The sequence below is a fragment of the Labrus bergylta genome, chromosome 15, assembly GCF_963930695.1.
Source record: "Labrus bergylta chromosome 15, fLabBer1.1, whole genome shotgun sequence".
NCBI lineage: Eukaryota > Metazoa > Chordata > Actinopteri > Labriformes > Labridae > Labrus > Labrus bergylta.
In genome coordinates this window covers 16059052-16079872 of record NC_089209.1, presented here as the reverse complement: position 1 = coordinate 16079872, position 20821 = coordinate 16059052, and the positions used below count along the sequence as shown (strand labels likewise).

General features: G+C 41.2%; 1 protein-coding gene across 1 annotated transcript in view; it reads right to left on the bottom strand.

The window, feature by feature from the left end:
- The window catches only part of nbas (NBAS subunit of NRZ tethering complex), a 157896-nt gene that overhangs the window by 107289 nt on the left and 29786 nt on the right, over nucleotides 1-20821 (bottom strand). The window contains exons 19-26 of the mRNA XM_020642042.3: nucleotides 16310-16388; nucleotides 13851-13955; nucleotides 13128-13264; nucleotides 10226-10312; nucleotides 8777-8930; nucleotides 4810-4995; nucleotides 2999-3172; nucleotides 2464-2597 (exon numbers count right to left, since the gene is read on the bottom strand). Of these exons, the coding sequence (XP_020497698.2) occupies nucleotides 2464-2597; nucleotides 2999-3172; nucleotides 4810-4995; nucleotides 8777-8930; nucleotides 10226-10312; nucleotides 13128-13264; nucleotides 13851-13955; nucleotides 16310-16388 (1056 nt within the window). The remainder of the gene's footprint in view (nucleotides 1-2463; nucleotides 2598-2998; nucleotides 3173-4809; nucleotides 4996-8776; nucleotides 8931-10225; nucleotides 10313-13127; nucleotides 13265-13850; nucleotides 13956-16309; nucleotides 16389-20821) is intronic.

Below are 20821 nucleotides of genomic sequence, written 5' to 3'. Positions count from 1 at the left end.
TGTGTTACCACCACAAATGAGTCTGTAAATGTGCTCAGTGAGATAAATTGCACTCCCCTGCTTCAATTGAATCAGATCACCTCATTTAACGCATTTTCACCTCTATCTCCTCTCCAGCATTTTTCACCTCCAAGCTCTTCATCTATCAGAACATGAAGCAGAACAGAATTGGTACCGGACTCTTGCTTTCACTGACTAATGGTTAGGTTTTGTTTTTTTGCTCTATTGCAGCTCCACTTAAGTCTGTGTTTTAAAGGGACTGTGAATTTAGTAGAAAGTGGCTGTGTTGAAAACTGAGATTGCTGAATAGCTTTGTACCCCGTAACAGAAGTCCATTTATTACATGCTAATGGTGTGGTAGCAAAATTCTTTAGGATCGCCATTTTTTTAAAACTAAACGAAGGCAAGCGATCTGCACATGATGAAATAAAACAGTGATAAGAATCTAGGAGCTAGCTTAATGCCAGCTGAACTCAAAGTTATGGCATTACTTAACATGTTTTTCATTTGTTATCGAGCTAGCTAGACTCAAATAATAATATTTCAAATAATATTCTGAGCGTATTGTCACAAAACAATTACCGGTATATAAAAAGAAAAATAATAATAATAATAATAATAATAAAGAAAAAAAAAGAAAAATTCTGAATTTTTAGCACGAAACTCTTTTATTTGTGCATACAGACTATGGTCTCATTCCTGTCATCATCTTCAGCAAAAACTAATGATTCTGAAAATCTTTTAATCTTTATTAAAACGGCTTCTAGATTTCGGTTAAAATGCCATCAATTATTGACTTCTTGTTTTAAATGTTCACACTGGTCACGCCCCTCTCATCTGTCTGAGGTATCAGTCAAACTTCACCTTCTGCTGATGAAAAGTTTTGAACTGCAATGCATGATGGTATATTTCTTGGATAGTGACGATTGCTTGTGGGCTAATTTTCACAATGTATTGTGGGATACAATGAGAGCACTATAGGGTATGATCATCATACTCACTCAGAATTCTACCACATCTACAAAAAGGCTTTTTTTTCGAGTGAGCTATAGTGAGCAGTGTATGATTGAGACACATCCATTGACATTACTTTGCTGCTTTGTAGCATTAGCTAGCTAGCTAATGTACAAAAAAAGCCAACATTTATAAACACCTATTGCTACAACCAAATTAAAAAAAGACCAGTGGTTAATAGTTAATCTATTGTGATTTTAGTCCTTTGCTAATTTGTTTTGCACCAAATGACACTCAAATTGCTCGTATGAGTAAATGAAAACTGCAAAACAAACAGTTTCAGATTCTGTTAGGAGAAATAGCCCTGACAATATTAGCGTTACATTAGCAGTATCTTACAATTTATTGACTCAAACAGAGAGATCAGGCAGGTAAGAAATGAAAAACAGTGATGGTCACTAAGTTTTGTAATTCATGAAGGTAAAGTGAAGAAACAAAACGTTGAACCAAAGTCTACAGTATACAAAATGGAAAAAAATATATCAGATTCATAGCTGATTGTCTTTCAGCTACATTGCAGAAAGTTAATTGCTCACATAAGACTTGTTCAATTTAGTGCAAAAATACCATAATCATGTGTTTTAGTGCAGTTATCCCCAGTTATGAGCACAAGCAAGCTCTGTGAAATAGTTGAAAAGGGCAAAAGATACCATTGTTAAAAAGTATGGCTGCCATATAGCAGCTAACTGCTGAGGAAAAAAAGGAAACTCGCCTAACAGTAGTGGTTCAATTTTCCAATTAAGGCGCACACAGGATGGATAATCCATCTCAGAATGAGTCATTTTAATTCATTTTAACTACTCAGATGCTCTACAGGTCCATTTTATCAACAATTTGCTCTTTTGTACTCTCACTTCCTTCTTCTCAGTCTTTTATTATCACTCACTCTCCCTCAGATGCACTGCGTACCCACACGGCCTCTTGGGAGACTTAAAGGACGGGCCCTCTTGCCATATGAAATAAATTGTGTTACAGAAGAGGTGGGAGAGAGAGAGAGAGAGAGAGAGAGAGAGAGAGAGAGAGAGAGAGAGAGAGAGAGAGAGAGAGAGAGAGAGAGAGAGAGAGAGAGAGAGAGAGAGAGCGAGAGAGAGAGAGAGAGAGAGAGAGAGAGAGGGAGAGCGCACAGAGACTGTAATAGCAGGAGGTGGGAAATACTGTATGGACTGTGTCTGGGCTAACTGATGGCTCCTTAGAGAAAGAGTTAAGCATTAAAGAGAGAGAGAAGAAGGAGGAGGAGGAGGAGAAAGGGGCAAAGCGAGAGAGACAAGTGATAGTTTATTGACATGTCCTAAGAGAGGGGGGAAGGTGGAAGGAAATGAAAGGGCAGGATGTTAATTGTAGTATACAGCTTTTCCATCTTCATATGTAGATTTACATAGTCTAAATATAAAGTCTTTGAGATTTGTGTGTGTGTGTGTGTGTGTGTGTGTGTGTGTGTGTGTGTCTGACCCGTAGCCCCTCTGTGGCAGACACTCCAGGATGTCATAACAGAGGCTGAGCTGGTCGTCCCTCTCACAGCTGTAGATGCACTCTAGAGCGACCGCCATCAGCTGGTCCGGGTCCCCGATGATCTTCTGCTGACACTGGAGCAAAGGACATAAGAGGGGAGTGTGCGTATATAAAGGCTTTACTGACCCTGAAGCAGTCTTTGCACATACACAGTGAGTACTACATTCTCTCCCCCTTTGAGTGTTTGTATGTGTGTGTGTTGTGCATGATTTCTAATAGCCAGAAGACCTGTCCTTGGCTGTGCCCTTATACGGTCATAAATATAACATTAACAGCGCATGGACACAACACTGGCCCTGACAGGGCACAAAATATATTCGGACAGAGACACCGAATGTGTGTGTGCGTGTGTGCGTGTGCGCGTGTGTGCGTGTGTGTGTGTGTGTGTGTGTGTGTGTGTGTGTGTGTGTGTTACGGTCATCCAAGAGTGACGCACACTCTGGTTGTGGCTTTGTTGGTGTGTTTGAACACTTACGTCAGGTTTGGACTGCTGGAAGATGATGAGGGGCAGGGTGAGGTCTTGCTGTGCCAGGCTGACCAGATATTCTCTGAGCAGAGACTCAGCAGCACCCTCTTTCTGTCCCTCACATCGGTGCAGGAACGGCACCATCCACTGGAAGGCGTCCTTCACATAGCGCTCAGTGCTAGACTGGTGAACAAAGAAACAGTACTATAAGACAAGGTTCTTCTATGTTAAAAAAAAAAAAAAAAAAAAGATAAGAAGATCAGGATTTCTTAGCTCACCTGTGGTCAAAGCCCAAGCCTACAGAATAACTGTCTTTTTCCCTGGGCTTTTATAGCCCATCTTATTCCAGCACACTAACAAATTATAGTCTGTAAAATCTGACCTTTAACAGTTACTGCGTACATTGATTTAAGATCAGGTCTACCATCTATATGCTGTGTATTGCTGTACTTCTTTTGTACTTCTTTCTTTTCTCTCCTTTTTGCGATATTAAATTTGGAAATTGTAAGGTGCTATAAGAACTGAGATTAAACTCAGTACTTCTTTGCTCGCTTTTAGAGAAGCTTAAAGTGATTTCAGCTGCATTTACATTCAACACTGCGATGCAATTAAACCTGAACTACAATAGTTTCACAGCTTGTGGGTTGTGCTGTGATTTGTGCTGACGCTTTTCAAGTTCGCAACGGGGCCTCGCACCCACCTTGCAACAGCTCTGACTCAGGGTATACAGACAGTGGATAGCATGCATGAGAACAATGAGATTCAAAACATATTCAGATGCTTAATGCAAAGTTGCACACCCACACACAAACATTTTATTTGCTGTACTGTGTCTCTGATAAAAGAAGATATCAGACACCGGGGGAGATTTAATCTAGGCAACTTGGTGTAACATTCATAGACATAGACACACACATGCACACACACACACACACACACACACATAGAGCCATAAGGGAGTACCAGTCAGACAGCATGTGTTAGTGCAGTCAACAACATTTTCTGGATGCCTGCTTCCAATGTGAATACAACTGGCAGTTGTCCTCACAGGCTAAAGCTGGCAGTTATTAGCTACAATTTAGAGGACAGCTCATATTATGTACTCCCAGGGGACTTGTAAGTGTGGTACCTGCCATGGACTAGCTTTCATAACTATCGCTGCTGTTGGATGGAAGTATGTACTGTCAAGTGTAACCTCTTTCAGGAATGAAAGTGAATTTCTGTGGGACGACTTTTAAGGCATTTGCAGTTTGCTCTGTTGATAATTCAAATAGTTAATAGCATAACTTTTGTTTGAGTAGCTACAGTCAAGGATCACAGTATTCACACTGTGGACCCCTCGAAAATTAAATGTATATGCAAGGCAGGATTTCTTTTTATAATGACAATGAACACCACACATACTGTGAAGTACCCACAGTAGCATGCAGGGAAATGAAAACTTAACATAGGGGAAACTAGGGGAAGCAATATTTTCTCAGCAGAGGATGCATTATAAAAGAAAAATCAATGTACTACTCTCCAAATGGCATTTTGTCTGAGCTATGGAATTACTTTCAAATAAATGTCTCCACATGAATGGAAATATCCAAATCTATCTCCAACAACTGTTGGAGTACAGTAAAGCAGTACAGGTTTCTTTTTTTAAAGGAGCAGGATACTCTCTATTTTTGAAACTTTAGTTCAGATGATATTATATACAAACACTTGCATCCTTTAATTTGATGTAAAAAATTATGTAAAAAAAAAAAATACAAACTTCAAACCAAAAAAAGTGTAAATGAGAAACATTATGTGCTTTGTACTTCATTTATGCTCACATTTTTCATGAGCAGGCGGAGTTTGTCAATGTCACCTAGCTGCTGCAAATCTTTCAGTGTCAGGCTCAGTTCACATGATGTCTCATACACCAGCGTTTCCATGGTAACCAAGTCATCGCACAGGAGCTCGAGGCCCGGGATCTCCCGCTCCTTCCCCAGACGCACCAGAGACAGGGCACAGTCCACCTGACGGACACAAAGAGTTGCAATGAGAGACAGGAAAAGCACAAGGCGACACAGCAATATGAAAAAAAAAAAGGTTCGTTTTAACAGTCAGTGTGAACGTCTTTACACTATTTGAAAAATCCCTGGTTTGTGATAAGGTAGAATACAGTGAGACTTTATCAGGTAATAACAATTTGTTCGGTGAGGCATACATATTTATTGTTGAAAAAAGGCAATAGGACAGCGGATGGAGTCAGAAATCAGGGAGAGAGTGCAAGGAACAACATGCAGGAAAGGAGCCATAGGTTGAACCTGAACCTGGTCCGGCCCTTGGAGGACCATAGCCTCGTACACAGGGCATGCGCTCCAACCAACTCCAACGCTTCTGGTTACTGGCTACCCATATTAGCTTTCAAATGTTAACATCTACTGCCATAAAATCAATGGCGTGGGAGAAATGACATGGACTCAGTATATTCCTATCTTAAGCAGCAGAGAAGAACGTTAGAAAACCAACATATGAGAAACCTATGATGTTTGATCTCTTTATCATGTGACATTTGTTGAAGTACCTCTGCATTCCTGTCCTTATGTTCTTGTCTCTTATTCCTTCTATCGCTCCATCTTTTTACAATCCAGTTAACCCAGTCAAAGTAACAACCTGTGCAGCAGGTGAATAAAGAGGTATTTATCTAGCAGGAGGCAAAGTCATTGAATAACTGTTGCAGAGGTCGCTGAACTGGGACGTGAACAAAAACAACAATATCCCAACTAATCTGAAATCAAATAATACCTGTCGCCCATTACTAATATCCAATCATTAGTCTTTAGACTCTGAAACAGGGACGATTTGGGCTTCCTGCTTCTCTAATCGATAAAACTCCATCCAGAAGAGCAACCGATCAATAACCGACCACCTATACGCTGGCAGCACACCAGGCCTAATCGATGCTCAGCCACCTGTGGATCCAAGCCAATCGATAGCAGAAGCCGCTGGGTCCTGTAGTGATGATTGCTTTCTCTCCACCTTTTTAGAAAAGGAGAGTCCTCTGGCACAGCGGTTAGCACAGCATCTCCCCTTTACACACACACACACACACACACACACACACACACACACACACACACACACGCACGCACACACACGCACACACACACACACAAACTCATAGGGTCTGTAACCTTGTCATCTTCGGCTTATCTAAACCAATTTCTAGTTGAATAAATAATTGCTTGCCTCCATTTACAAACTGCACCCATACACAGAAAAACAGAGGGAAGGAGAGAAAAACCCAAATCAGCCTTGAGTCGGAGCCGGAGCAATTAGATACAACAAGAAAGAAACGTCTATTGATCTAACTGTGAGTGAAGATCCTCCTCGTTTACTCCTCCCCTCCCTCCCTGCTCTCTGGAGATACATTCCCCAGCTAACCACGTACAATTCAGATGTTAAAATCTCACACGTTTTAATTACGACCTCGTCTCAATGCCCTCCCCTCGCCGTTCTCTGCACCGCAACACAACTTATCCTCTCTCTCTCTCTCTCTCACTCTGCACCACCTCTCCTTTCAAATCCCCCGGGCGCTTTTTCAGCTACTCTTTGGTTTCATTTTCCAACTCAATTTGAACCTCCTTTGTTCTGGTTTCTTAGTCCATTCTTTCATACACTGTTCCCTCATTTTCTCTTCATCTCTGCTTAATTTTCTCATCCTCTTCCCACCTCTTGCATGAATTCCGTAACCGTCAAAACGTTTGGCCTCCATTTGAACTCCCATGTCTGGCCCCTTGCCTCCTCTGTACGCCTGTCTGCCGTCTCTGTCTGCTTTTCAAAGCCACTCTCTCATTTTGTGCTCTCTATCTGCCAACAGTGTTCCAAACAACACTTGTTTTTAATATCCTTTATTTCTACCCTTTCAACCCCTTCTAACCAGTGATTTTATTTCCTACAGACAGCTCTTTCCACCAGATAGATTTCCTTTTTTACCACAACATTTGTCAGCCCTGTCCTCCCCTATGTCTCTTTGTAATCCACTCTAGCCTAACTAAGGATGTTGCATAGCCCTGTCCTTTATTTTAATTTCTCTCAATTTTTCGTTTTGGTTTGCACTTGGTTTGCTTTCATTCTGGGCAAAAAAAAAATAAAAAATCCTCTGTAAGTCTTGTCAATCTTTCCATTCATTGCCTCGCTTCCTGCGGCTCTGTGACCAGTTTAAAACACTCCAGCTTCCTCTGATGGGCTTCCTTTTAATCAAACCCCATTTTTGCTCCATTAAAACACTCTCCCAAGCATAAACACAGCCAGATGAGGGATGAGAGGAGGCAGAAACGAGAGAGAACAAATGAGACGAGAAAATTTTAGGAGGGCAAAAAACGAGGGGGGGGGGGAGCTCAGCGAATGTCAGCAGAGCTTTTCCAGTGTTTCTCTCTTTTGCAAGAATGTGTGAGTGGGAGAAAGTGTGTGAAAAAAAGAAGAGATGTAAGACTCAGGGGCAGTCCCTGAAGTCTCCTGAAGTAACATACGAGAGAGAAGCAAATTAAGTCAAATTAAAAAGGAGCGAGTGAGAGAATGCAAGAGAGCTGGTTTTATTTCTAGAGATTAACAAAGACTCATTTTACACACACACACTAAGTCTTTCAGTTTCGTTCCCTCCTGAGCAGATGATGAAAGGCACGATTCCCCCACTGTCTTCAAAAAATGAGCAATGGACCCCCAAATCTCTTCTCCTCCATTCTCCTTATACCCAGTGAAAGGGATCAAATGGAGAAATGAAGGGGAAAGATATGACTGCACCCCAGTTAGTCCTTTCACAAAGACAAAGGGAGCACTGTGACAACCTTGATCCATCACAGTGAAGAAAGGAGAGCGGGGGACAGAAGAGCTGCCGTTTCAGGATCGTGTGGGTGGAGAGAGTGGGCAGCTCCAGCGGTTACATTCCATTACTCCGCTAAACAAGTTCTATCAAGTCTGATTTTTCAGTTACAGCAACAGAACGCGGGGGTGACAGAAGCTTTGGTTACTCTTCATTAGAAGTCCATATGGTAAATATGATGATGAGCGTCCTCGATTGGATCCAAGTGACCTTTACTGATGGAGGTTGGCAACATCTCCTCTGCGGTCTGTATTCTGGCTCGTGACATTTTCCTTCCCACAATCTTTGAAAAGGAGAGTGCAGTGGAAATTATCTTCCACAATTGCCAGATGTCGATTCATTCCTTCCTGTTGCTGTTTTGCTTTAGGTTTGAATCAAGTTACTACTAGAGAAATCTGATATCCTCTGAGGATGATATAGTCTCTGGGAAAGATGGCCAACTTCTTTTTTTTCCTTCCAACATAGCCAGCTGTTAGCATTACATGATTACAGTACGCATTGCTTACAGTCCAATAAGCAACTTCAAACCGTGGGTTCACATCAAAAACAAAGCGCCATTGGCCTCAAAATGTCTCAGTTCATTTCTTCCCCCTGAGGAGAACTTGTTCATCTACTTCTGGTGAGTCCCGGTCTCACAGTAAATACTAAGTTACACATAGGCTTCACTCTAACTTACTTCAGCATTATGAGCCTAAAATGGAACGGGTTTTCCTGTGGATTTCGTGCAATTAATGGGTCAGAAGTTAAAAAAAAGTAGTAAAAAAAAAAAGTCCCCAGGAGTCGATGAAAGTAGGATGTGTTGAAAAACCTTTTTCTTTTTGAATAAAGCTTCCAAACTGTATAACACTGTGTTTCTGCAGAAAACATACACTACCCTGCCAGCTTCTTTAAGCCAGTGTAAAAGCCTTGCACATTGTCACAAGTGTTCGTACCTGTCTGGAGCAGGAGTCGATGTCTTTTGCTCTGCTTTGGTACCAGTCGGTCAGCAGCTCGATGGAGGGCTCAGCTGTGCGGAACCGCAGCCGCTCTGGTGCCTCCTCATACAGGAAACTGTCGTCATCGAACAAGTTCTGGTCCAGCGTCACTCTAAAGAACACACCGGTGAGAGGAAATGTGAATTTAGTCTATTCACTCGCTTTTAAAGGGAGCAGTATAGATAGAGAAGAAAGCAATGGTTGAAAAGTGAAAGACTACATCTGGCAATATTTTGTATTTTTCCTTCGAGGGCTCCACTATTTTAAAGGCAGACTCCGTAGCTTTTTCCTAAAATATAAAATAAAGACTTGTACAAAAACGATACTGCTCAATAATCACTTGCTGCCCTCAATACATGTGGTGGTGACTGTGTCTGCAGAGAGCCTGACCAATGACAGTTGCCGGTGAGTTTAGGAGTGGATACAATTCAGTGATCAGATGCGATTCAAAACAGCGAATATGACAGACACGGACATAGTGGCAAAGAAGAGTAAATATAATGACAAGCCGATGAAGCTCGTTCAAAAACAAGGGTGAACCTATGGTCGGCTTTCACTCGCGGACCCAGAAATGGCCTTCTTCCTGTTGAACGGGCGGGTGCCAAACAAAGGCAGTTCAAATATGCACGTAAGTCCTGCAGTGTGTGTATGCTTTTGGTGGCAATGAGCCCAGGAGGAGGGGCCCAGTTTGAAAGTTGTGTTAACAAGCCACTTTAAAGATGAACAAAATGATGGGCACAAGTTTACTACCTACAGGATAGGAAAGTCGTAAAGCATCAATAGCCAGTGTTGATTTCTTTTCTTGTCTTGATGGGAGTTTTTAAGAATTTATAGTTCAATTTACCACCCCTGTCCTTTCCGGAGGAGGATATAGAGTTAGAGCAAGAAGAGGGAAAACACAAACAGTAGATAAACGAGACAACAAAGACATTATGTGAGAAAGGAAATGTGTTGAAGAAAATGCATCGTAAATATAATCCTAAACATTGCTGGCATCACACTATGGCAGTATCGCTATTTCAGTCTGCATCCCCGGCCAACTGTACCCCAATCGCCAACAGATTTTATGACACTAAAGAGTAATAAAAAGAGGCTGCTAAATAAAATTGTAAATGAAGCTTGCTCCCTACAGAAGCAGGCAAATGGCATACATTGGCAGTGCAACAAGATTTGGTATTAGTTTGTCATGGTTCTGTTTAACATTGAGATAACAGGATGTCATGTTTTGTTCCACATAATGATGCCAACACAAGCATCTGGCCTGCGTGGAGCCAGGATTAAAACAATTCTATACTTCGAGAGGCTTTGTTATCAAGGGGATGGAGGGATTTTATCATGGTGCTTATCCAGTATTTCTCAAGTTTGGTTTGTGATCGTGCTTTGTGTGTTTTTGTGTTCACTGTTTACCTGCACTCCTCTGCTTCACACCAGTCCATGTCTCTGTGTCGCTGCTCGTCCCATGGGATCAAAACCAGCTCGCCTCTGTCATCATGACTGAAGAAAGATGAACACAGGCAGAATGAGAAAAAGAGGAACAGGCAGAGCAAGATACAGAAGGAGAAAAAAAAAAGAGGATAACAAAGATTAGAGGAAAAAGGGGCAAATGAAGAGAAAAACCTTAAAAAGTCTTATCTAGGTGTATGTATTGAAAAGTCCAATGGCTAGCAAATAAACCTGAGCGACTTACCTGTAATGACACCTTCTAAATCAGAAAAGACATTTACAGTGTTGAAGTAAACATGACCATAAACTACAGAGAAACTCTGCAGAGAGGTAGAAACATAAGGGGAAATTGAAACAACCGAAGATAATAAGGGGAGAAAGGAAGATGGGAAATAATAAAACCACAACAATAAACACAAGTAAATAAAAGTCAAAAAAGTTTGGAAAAGAGGAAAGTCGTGCCTCGGTTGTAAATAGTGGGGACTTTTATTTTCTGCACGCCATGTTGGCGCTGAGCTTTACTTCTTCCTGGTCTCCTTGAGTGTGACAGGTCTGAGGAAGATAAATATGGAATACACACGAAAGAAACCAAAGTGAGGAATGACTCTGTAACCCCCAGTGCGTCAAAGCCGACGAGACACACAGACGTATATGGATGCATGCAGCCGATCTGAGAAAACGGGGATGAATAGAAGGCTGTTTTATCTTATTCCAGGATTACTGCATTTCTTCTTGTTATCTATTTGTCTGTATATATGGACAGAAAAATATGTACTGTGGGCTGTAAAACTCAAGGAGATAGAGCGGGCTACAAATCATCTATAGCTTTGGTGCCATTAAAGGCCAAGTGCACACACGCCGCAGCAGTTTTTCAGCACTGCGATAAATTCTTTCCAATCACAAAATACATAAGAAGTGTCCTAGTAGCAGATGTGATTTATGTCAAAGCACAAAAAGTGGGACGTTTTTTTTTTTTTTTTTTTGCCAGCACTTTTGCAGAAGTTCATACATTCATAGATGACAGCGACTTAGAAATTTGGAATTTTTCCCTCTAAAAGGCCCACAGAGATGGAACTTTTTTTGCCACCCTGCTCCTCTTTCCCCATTAGAGTCGGCCAGGTTAGAGGGTGGAGAGTAAATATTGGTGTGGGAACTTCAATATCGATGGGAAGGAAATAATTATTCCACGCCCGCTGCCCTAATCTACTTCCCGTCAGGCTGAGAGTAGGTGAGGAAAGATGGGCGGGAGGGGAAAATGGAGATGTAAAGCAAACTTGGAGCTGGAGGTTTATTTTTATTTCCACCAGGCCGGGCCTGTCAAGCTCAATGCAACGTTTTTTCGATAAAATATACCACTATTCCGCATCCTTCTAGCTTCTTGAGGTCCCCCTTGCAGATCTGATCAATATTACAAGAGAGTATTTTTCTCCTCGCAGTGAAGCAAGACTTGAGTATATAACAAAGTGAGCTCCAAACAGATGGCTTCAGCCGGCTCCGTCTGCTGCAGCGTAGCAGCAAGCGCTGTTGGGAGGAGCAGTTGGAGCTCACAGGCTGGGGAAAATAGGAAACTGCCCCACAGCGTCAGAGCCATGATGGATGCTCACTGCAGAGCCACAGCTGCCTGACCTCCATACAAACTCAGACATGGCTAATAAAAGGGAGCAGCAGCAGTGTGTGCATTGCCTTTAGCTGTTAGAACATCTTTTTTATGTTTGTTTTTTTTTTTTTTTGAGTTTATAATTTTATTTTTTTGTTCGATACAAATGTGGCCACTGGCACAGAGAATCAAGGAATAGTCTTAAATGAAGGAAGAGGAAAAAAATGGAGAGGAGAAAAATGGAAGCAGGAGTAAGAGGAAACAAAAAAAAAAGCACAATGAATGGCTGGCTGGACTCATCGGTAAATCCAGTCTGTCACCTCTATTAGTGGACCATAAAGGAGAGAGGAACAATTTCATCCCATCAAAAAAAACTCCTCCATCATCTCCCTCCCCTACAAACATTACTCTAAACCCAAAACAGAATTACACACTAAAGGGGGACAATTTGCCGTCATTGCAGCTAGTTTGGTATATTTTTGAGATTTTTGCATGCACATTAAGAAATGGAAATAAGTGTATCGCATTTGATTTGGTTTGAGTGTATCAACCCTTGAACTGTGTGTGATCAGCGTTCACACTACTGAAATGTACGAACGAGCTTTAATGTGTGGCTGTTTACGACGGCAGCACAAGATCAGTGCTGTCTGTAGGTGAAAACAGAGACAGAGAAGGGAGAACTGTCGGACATTTAAATGATCAGCTAATAGTTATTTAGTTGTTTTTACAATCCTTTCTTCTGAAATTTGAATTGCATGTTAAGATTACACAGTCTGGCCTTTATTTCTATTCAAATAAATGATTTTCAAGTTTTAAATTATTTTTATTCAGTATCAATGAATCCTTTTGAGTTCTCCTGTATGGATTCATTTTTGTAATGTTAAATACCTAGAATAGAGTATATAGAATGAAATGGTTCTTAATGATGTGGACTTTAAGAAGTATAAATGTTCTCGCTCTTGTCAGCGTGTGTAAAGACACGATTTGCATACAGGTTCTTGACAGGTTCACCTCTTTGCTTTGACAGGATAATTGAATAGAAATGTCTCATGAAAACTGCACAGTCTGTAAGACAAGGCAGCTCTATACATTTGCTTAGAGCGCTGAGCTGAGCTGAGCTGCAACCTACGCCGCTCCACTTCTCATGAAAGCGGTAAGAGATCATAGTTTCTCCTTTAGGTAGTTATTGTCACTTACACAGACATGGACAGCCCCTGTGTGTGTGTGTGTGTGTGTGTGTGTGTGTGTGTGTCTGTGTTTGTGTCTCACCGGGCTTCAGGCAGCAGGATGGTGTACTCGTGAGGAGAGGTGGTTTCTGGGAAGTTGTGAAGGATAGCCAGCCAATGTTGGAGGAGTTCTGCTCCGTGGTACGAGAAGAGAATACCCAGAGCCTGCACGTTACTCTCCTGCAGAGAAACAACACGTAGATGATGCAGAAGCTGACAATCTTGAGCGGAAATAAACTTAAAATTGTAGATTATGGGATTTCATCAGACGAAAGCAGAAGCACAAAAAAAAAAGTATTCTGAATTTTGTAATTTGATGGCAAATATCAATTCAATATATCTAAGAAGAGATACAAAAAAATACACCAAGTCAGCAGTTTATAAGGTTCACCTAGCAACAATGAATGCAGTATCATAAAACAGTCCTGCAATAAATCCTTCAAGAAATCAAGAAAGTTTTACTGTTCCATTTTTTTGCAGCTGTTTTCAAGTGGTGAGTTTAATACTAGTCGTTTTTGGGGGGTTTTCTGTCTTGCTCTTGAACTGTATTGTTAACACAGACAGGGGTTTCTAAACCAGTCGATTCAAAACTCTCAATAAAGCACCACAAGAACATGTTTCAACAAAAACAGACAGTTATCACAGGACTATTAAAAAAAAAAATCATATCATATTATAATCAACTAGCAAATTAGTTTGAAACCCATTATCGGTAACTGCTTTGCAACAGTGAGAGTACTGTAAGAAATCAGGAGGCTGATGTTACCCTGGCGTAGTTTCTTGCTGACAAAACGATATTTTGAGAGCGAAACTTCTTGAAGAACTCTGCGTCGTATTTCTCCTCAGCTGCATGAGGGCCGCCAAGTATCTCCTGGAGAGGGGGAAGTAAAAAAAAAAAAAAAGAGAGGAAGAAAAAGAGAGACAAGACCAATTGAGGGGGGGAAAAAAAAAAAAGGAATACGACCAGGGTTCATAAAAACAGAATTTGTGAGGCGTAGGGTGTTTTTGTTTTTTTTTTTCTCCCGGAGATGCGAGTGGGTAGAAAGTCAGAGTAAAGACGTGAGGAGAGGAGAAGAGGGTGCAGAGGATGTGACTGCAAATCAAAGTCAACAAAGATGCTATTTCATGCTATTTAACGTCACAGATGTCGAGTCCTTTTGGTTTGAACTATCTGAGTAAGGTTTGATTGTGTAAGTGTTCATATGTCAGGAGAGAATATTTGTTTCCCCCGGCCTCTGGCTTTGACTAACTCATGTGTCTGTCTGTTAAAAAAATTCCCTGCACCATCCTCTATCCCAATGTGTGTATGTGTGTAGAGCTTTGCATAGATGTGTGTGTGTGAGCCTGTGTGTCTGATGGATAGCCTTTGAATGGCCCGTATGCAGACAGAGCCAGCCCCAAAATCGCTATGATAAAAACCCTAATATCATATTCATAGACAGCCAGAGAAAATGGATTGGGGCAAAAGGAATCTGACGAGCGCTGCAGTTACCATGACAATGTCCGAATGAGAGAGAGACTTCACTCTTTCTGAGTAAAATATCCAGCAGTGTAAAAAAAAAAAAAAAAAAATCTCATCTCTCCTCTCGTGCATGGGAGGAAATGTGTCCCTGCCTGTTCGTCTGTGATTTATTGCGGGAGAGAGGGGTGCGCATGTGAACATGACTCATCGTAAATCTGAAATCAAGAGCGCTATGTAGCTGCAAGTGTCAAAAAGCCACTTTAAAAATGCATCCATCTACGCTACACTGATGCTAACATTCTGTAAGCCTATTAGCATTACAGTTAAATCATACATGACAAAATGTAGCTACGTAGATACGGTAGCACCCATTCTTTTGAATTTTATTTGAATGCCGATCACGTAAACATCGACAACTTCTCAGTTTTTATAAAGAGATTAGAGGGTTTAAGAGAGAGCATCAATAAAAGAGTTATGAGAAAAGCCTCTGTGCTTTGGAGGGATTGGATATGAAACAGTTAGATTGCCAATGGGAAAACAGCGGAGAAAGTAAAAGCAATTTTGAACACTAATATTAAATGAGAAAAATTAGCACACATGATACGAGCCTTCAGAAACCCTCAAAACTTAGGATGATTGTAAAAGTACTTCAAACACATTCTCCTTCCAAAGCAGTCACATGGAACAAGCTTAAATCTTATGAGCGCCGTTTTTTCATCATGGGATGAAAACAGCGAGCCAGACACCACTAAGCCCACCAGCTCAAATCTGGACAAACAATGTTAGAAGTAGTTCCAACAATGAAAGGAGAACACTGTATCTATTTTTTTTTAAACAGGCCCTTTAATAATGACACAGAAGCTCATGATGTTGTGCTCTATTTTGTCTCTATTTTTTATCTCACAGACCATCAGATACAGATGAGTGCGTTTGAACTTTGCAATAAGTATCATATGAGGTTTGTGATCTAGCTGACTCATGCCAGGCTAAGACGAAGGGAGGAGAAATTTTGTGGGCTGTTGGAGCACCGACTGATTCTTCCTTTCCACACAAATCTGATAGTATGAATATGTTGTCTTAAAAGTTGGCCCTTCCCTGTTTTCTACTTTTAAGGCCCCATGAGTTTTTGTTTAAATTCAGCGTTCCTGTGTTAAATGTTCATTTATCTGCCGCCATCTGCCAAATATATTTGAAAAAGCCTTATCTGAGTATTTTCTCTTCCTGTTAAACGTTTCAAATTTCTGATGACTCATCCTGCACTCCGGTTGATTCATTTTTGAACCTACAAAAAAGATTTGTTGGAGCTAATGATCTAATCAAATTCATCCCAACGTTATTTTCCGCCTCCTATCTTGTGATTGGTTCTAACCCGTTTCAGTTGCAGCAGTTAGATACTCTCGGAGTTCTCGATGGGGACTTTAAGTACAGTGCAGAACAGTTAAAGACTGGAGCTGCTGCTGACAGGTTATAAGTGAAGGCAGGGTGTAACCACTGGATCTGTGGACCCCCCCCCCCCCCCCCCCCCCCCTTGTTAAGGATTAAGCGATCTAAACAGACTTTCACAGTTTTTGATTGAGATTATCAGGATTTGATATTTAATCCTGGGGTGAAACAGTTGGATCATTGGATTGCCAGCCAATTAAAGCGAAACCTTCAATAATGGAGAAGTGACTGACATGCATTTTACAGTACAGCTTCTAAAAATGTGAATATTTGATCATGTTAGCAGAGTGCTAGAACAACAGGTGGATGCTTGTCGTTACCTCGTACGTTGCCAGCCGGTCCAGGTAGGAGAGCAGTTTCAGTCGATTTCGACACAGCTCCTTTTGCTCCAGAGTCAGCCTATGCATATGCACACACACACACACACACACACACACACACACACACACACACACACACACACACACACACACACACACACACACACACACACACACACACACACACACACACACACACACACACACACACACACACACACACACACACACACACACACACACACACACACACACACACACACACACACACACACACACAGAAACAAACCATACACTAATCAAAAGCAATCCAGGCACTTCAACACAGTATTACAATAAACATCCACAAAGCCACCTTGAAAGTCAATTTACAAGATCTGAATAGTGTTTTGCTCTCACTACACTCAAATGAAACTTCAAGTTTAGACCCGACTCGAGCTTTAAATGACTCGTATAGTGCAGTGTACCCCACAGGGACGACCTATATAACAATGCTCTGGACTTGACTACAACACAAAATAGTGCCCTCTAGACCTAATCATTTTCTAAGGGCAACAAATCACCTCCTTATGACCACAAAAACCCTTCAGTTGTTTGGTATGGGATGCCAGATGTCAATGAGGTGAGTGATTGCCCTGTAGGAATCAAATCCATTTTCAATGTTGTTTAATCACAACCATAAATAAATTGGATGACCACAAACACTGAGGCACCGGGCGGCATAGAATCTACCTACAATTCAATCACTCAAGGTGCTCAGGGGAAAGGAACCACAAGGCTGAAAACCACTGCACACCCTCGCAGTGAAATAAAACATTTTTCACCACACACTCACAGAGATGACATGTTCCATCCACGGGGAAACAACCTGAACAGTCACAACGGTCCCAAACGTGCCCTGAAAGAACCCCAGACTGGATCAACCGCAGTGTGACCACAAGGGAGCTGACCCCTCCACCTCCGCCTTTAATCCCTAATCCCTCATTACAGAGGGCGCTATCAGGCCTTATCAGGGTTCCTCTACACAGACTAACAGAGATTAACACTGGCTCAACACACTCTCTGGCACATCAAAGAGCACCGGCTTAGCACTCGTACTGGTGGTAATTATTGCTTTGCTCTGCCTCTTCACAGCAAAGTTGGAGAAGTGGAGGAAAGAGGGAGAGGAAGGAGAGGAGATAAGACAAGATGTTAGAAAGCTGTGTTCCCCGCCTGTTTTCCTCTTGAGGTTTGATATGATGGCTCAATCATGAATTATAATACAAACACAAACTGGCCGCAGAAGAAGAAGTAAGGGGACATCTGTCATTCCCAATTTAGCTGACTTAATATGTGATTAAACCAGTCTTTGACTGCACGACTGTTTATTAAAAGAAATGGAAATCTGCTAAAGTTCATTTTCAGCCAAGCAAGACAGACAATGTTTACTGATGACTTGAGGTTGATGATTCAATGAAGCAACCAGTAGAGCAAATGTCTAGAAATATCTTTTGTGATCCTTTAACTTTTTATCCATCCTGTATGTCGTGACTTGAAAGCTCCTGTTAGGATCTTTTTTTCGTTCGTGTGGATTTTGGCGCCCCCTGTGGACGAAGTGGTATGTCTTTTTCTTTGCTGATCTGATCCTGTACACCTTTGGTAGTGTTGTACAGCAATCATTTCTTCCTGCATTCATTTAAATTGAAATGTATCTGTCATTGTGAATGTTTGCTTTGGAAAATGTAAAAAAAATAATAATAAAAAAAAGCCTTTTTCTGCAGAATGCTGCTATTTGCCTTCCATGTGGTGGTGGTTATAGGCAGATATGCACCAATCGGGAAAATCAGGGCTGATTCAGATACCAATGTTTGAAATAAAAAAATAAGCCGATTCTGTTAGCGATGTTTGTTTCATGACTTCTTTTGGTGGAAGACTCCCAACAAGACTACCAACGAAAACAAGTTTCTCCAACAGGTGACATCATCTGCCCAATAAAAAAAGTATTCTCTGAATCAGTTGTTAAGTGTACGAGATGCCTGCATTAAAGTTGATTTGGGACAACAAATAAACATCGGCTATTGACATCAGTTCATGCCACATTATTGTCCGATGTGCCGATGTCTTCCAAAGGGCCAATATCAGCCGATATATCTGACATAAGAGTAGTCAGGTTTATTACAATTACATCTCGTCCCGTTTATTCAGGTTCTATCAAACAAAGGAGTAGCCCTAAGAATCATTAGCAGGAACAGCTCACCAACTTCTTTCTCACTTCGACATATCCTCCAAAAATAAACGACAGGGAACCAAATGAAATACTTTACTTTGAAGAGTTTAATGGATTTCTCAGAGTTGATGGGCTATTACAAGTGGGCAAATCACCAAAATACATGCAATCATTCAAGTTGCTTTAAGTCATTTGATACAGAAATAGCACATAATGTACCTTTTGCATTCAGGTTTCCTCCATATTAAAACACTGCAGTCGAGTGGCTTTGTGGAAATGGCCACCAAGAGGTTAGAGGTGGCTGAATGTTTGAATGAATTCAGGTCCACATCCCTTGCTTCTAAATTGCCAATCCTGCTGCTGAATTCCACTCAAGTATAGCATAAACAGTGTGTAGTACACTGTTCCACATACAAATGAGCAGCCTGTCTGTATACTGAAGGGCCAGCAGAGCACCTGTGCCTTTGTAAAGGTTTATATTAGTTCCCTGAATTGCCCTTACAATAAACAGCAACTCAAGGGGAAAGTTAGTTAAGAAAGGAGGAAGAATGAAGACAAACACAGTGACACACCTGAGTGGAGTTAGAAGGCTGTGAGGTTTTTAAATGTAATGTGCACAACTTCGACTGCGCTTTAGAGTTGAACACACATCACCGCACCAGCTGTCTCATGTAAAGAGAGGGGATCCTGATAACTTCAAGGTTTGGGTGCATTTGTGCATTATGTATTTTCGCAGCTATCAGACTGCAGGTTATTACAATCAGGTGGCACTGCTCCTTCATCTCTGTACATACAAACATCCTGAATATGACGATACTGAACAGAGATTGAAAAACATAAACAGGACAACCCCCTAACACACACACAGAAAAACACAAACACACACACACACACACTCAGAAAAATGCATTTTGTGATAAAAAAGCGATTTTCACACAGTGCAAGAGATACAACTGGACTGCATAAACAGACAAAAACACTGCAGCTCACGCCTTCAAATACACATGGATGCCACCATCTGCGCGCACACTCACCTACACACAAATGCACACAACCGGTGGTAGAGAAAATGAGAAAATGAGACTTCTGATTGAGGTCTGAATCGGATCAGATAAGAACATAAACACCTTGCAGCATATTGCACACTCCTTTTCTCTCATCGCTCTCTTACACACACTCGCAGACACACACTTAAACACACTGCAGCTGCAGTATTGTCCATCTTGTTGTATGCGGAGAGTCAGAGCAGCAGTTATAATGGCCCTTGGCAGCATCTAAATTATACTTTATTATTCATGCACAAACTGATGAGAAAGAGGCTGCAACATCAAACCGCGCATGTGGCCAAAACAACAGGACCAACGACGCAGGACTGCAGCATGGCAGTTAAAAATAAAATAAAAACTAGCTCCTGAGGAAGTCAGTGTTTTTTTATGTGATATTTCCTTTCAGGATAACTGAATGCAGAACAAGAAGAACACATAGCCTATAGGAGAAAAGCTGGTAGGAACAAGAACAATGTACATTATGTACATCCATCATTTTATCGAGTCCTTTAAACACAATCTGTGTTTACTGAGAGTGAAATAAGCATCTTTAGGCAGCTGATATAGGAGAGAAAAAAATCGATCCAGTTGCTTTGACTATTCTTATTGGAAATGGGACTCCTGGGCAGGATGTTGATAGCGATCTAAAAAGTGACTTTAAAAAGGAATCTTTTCTCTTTTGTAACCCCTACATGTGAACAATAATCACTTCATCTTATTGTACTGAACTTGATGAGAAAAGAAAACACACCATACTAATCACATCTTTCAAGCTCACAAACATAAACACAAACACAGACAGCTCACAAACATTGGAGGTGGAGGTGGGGGGCCAAAGATGCACCCAGTAAATACAGTCCTTATCTAAACACAGGAGCCTCACATGCGCACGCACATAAGTAAAAAAAAGAGCGGCTGTGATCGATACCAAGCCATTTCTGTAATGGTTCTGTAGTTAAAAAGAAATTAAGAGAATTATTATCTGTCTCAGGCTTCCACCGCAGGCCTTGAGGCAACATGGTTAGCTCCATTTGTGAGGGGCTTCAACGCACCCAAACCCACACACTGACACACTCATTAAATATATTTAAAAAGAATTGTGGGATATGTGACTAGGCAGCCTGGCAGAAACCTTAATGCAGATATAGAGATAGGAGAAAAAGAGGCATATTTAAAGAAAGCAACTCACAGAGGATTAAATCTAATGGTTTCTCTTTTAATAGTAAGTAAATTATCGATTTTTCCCCTCCATCTTATGTG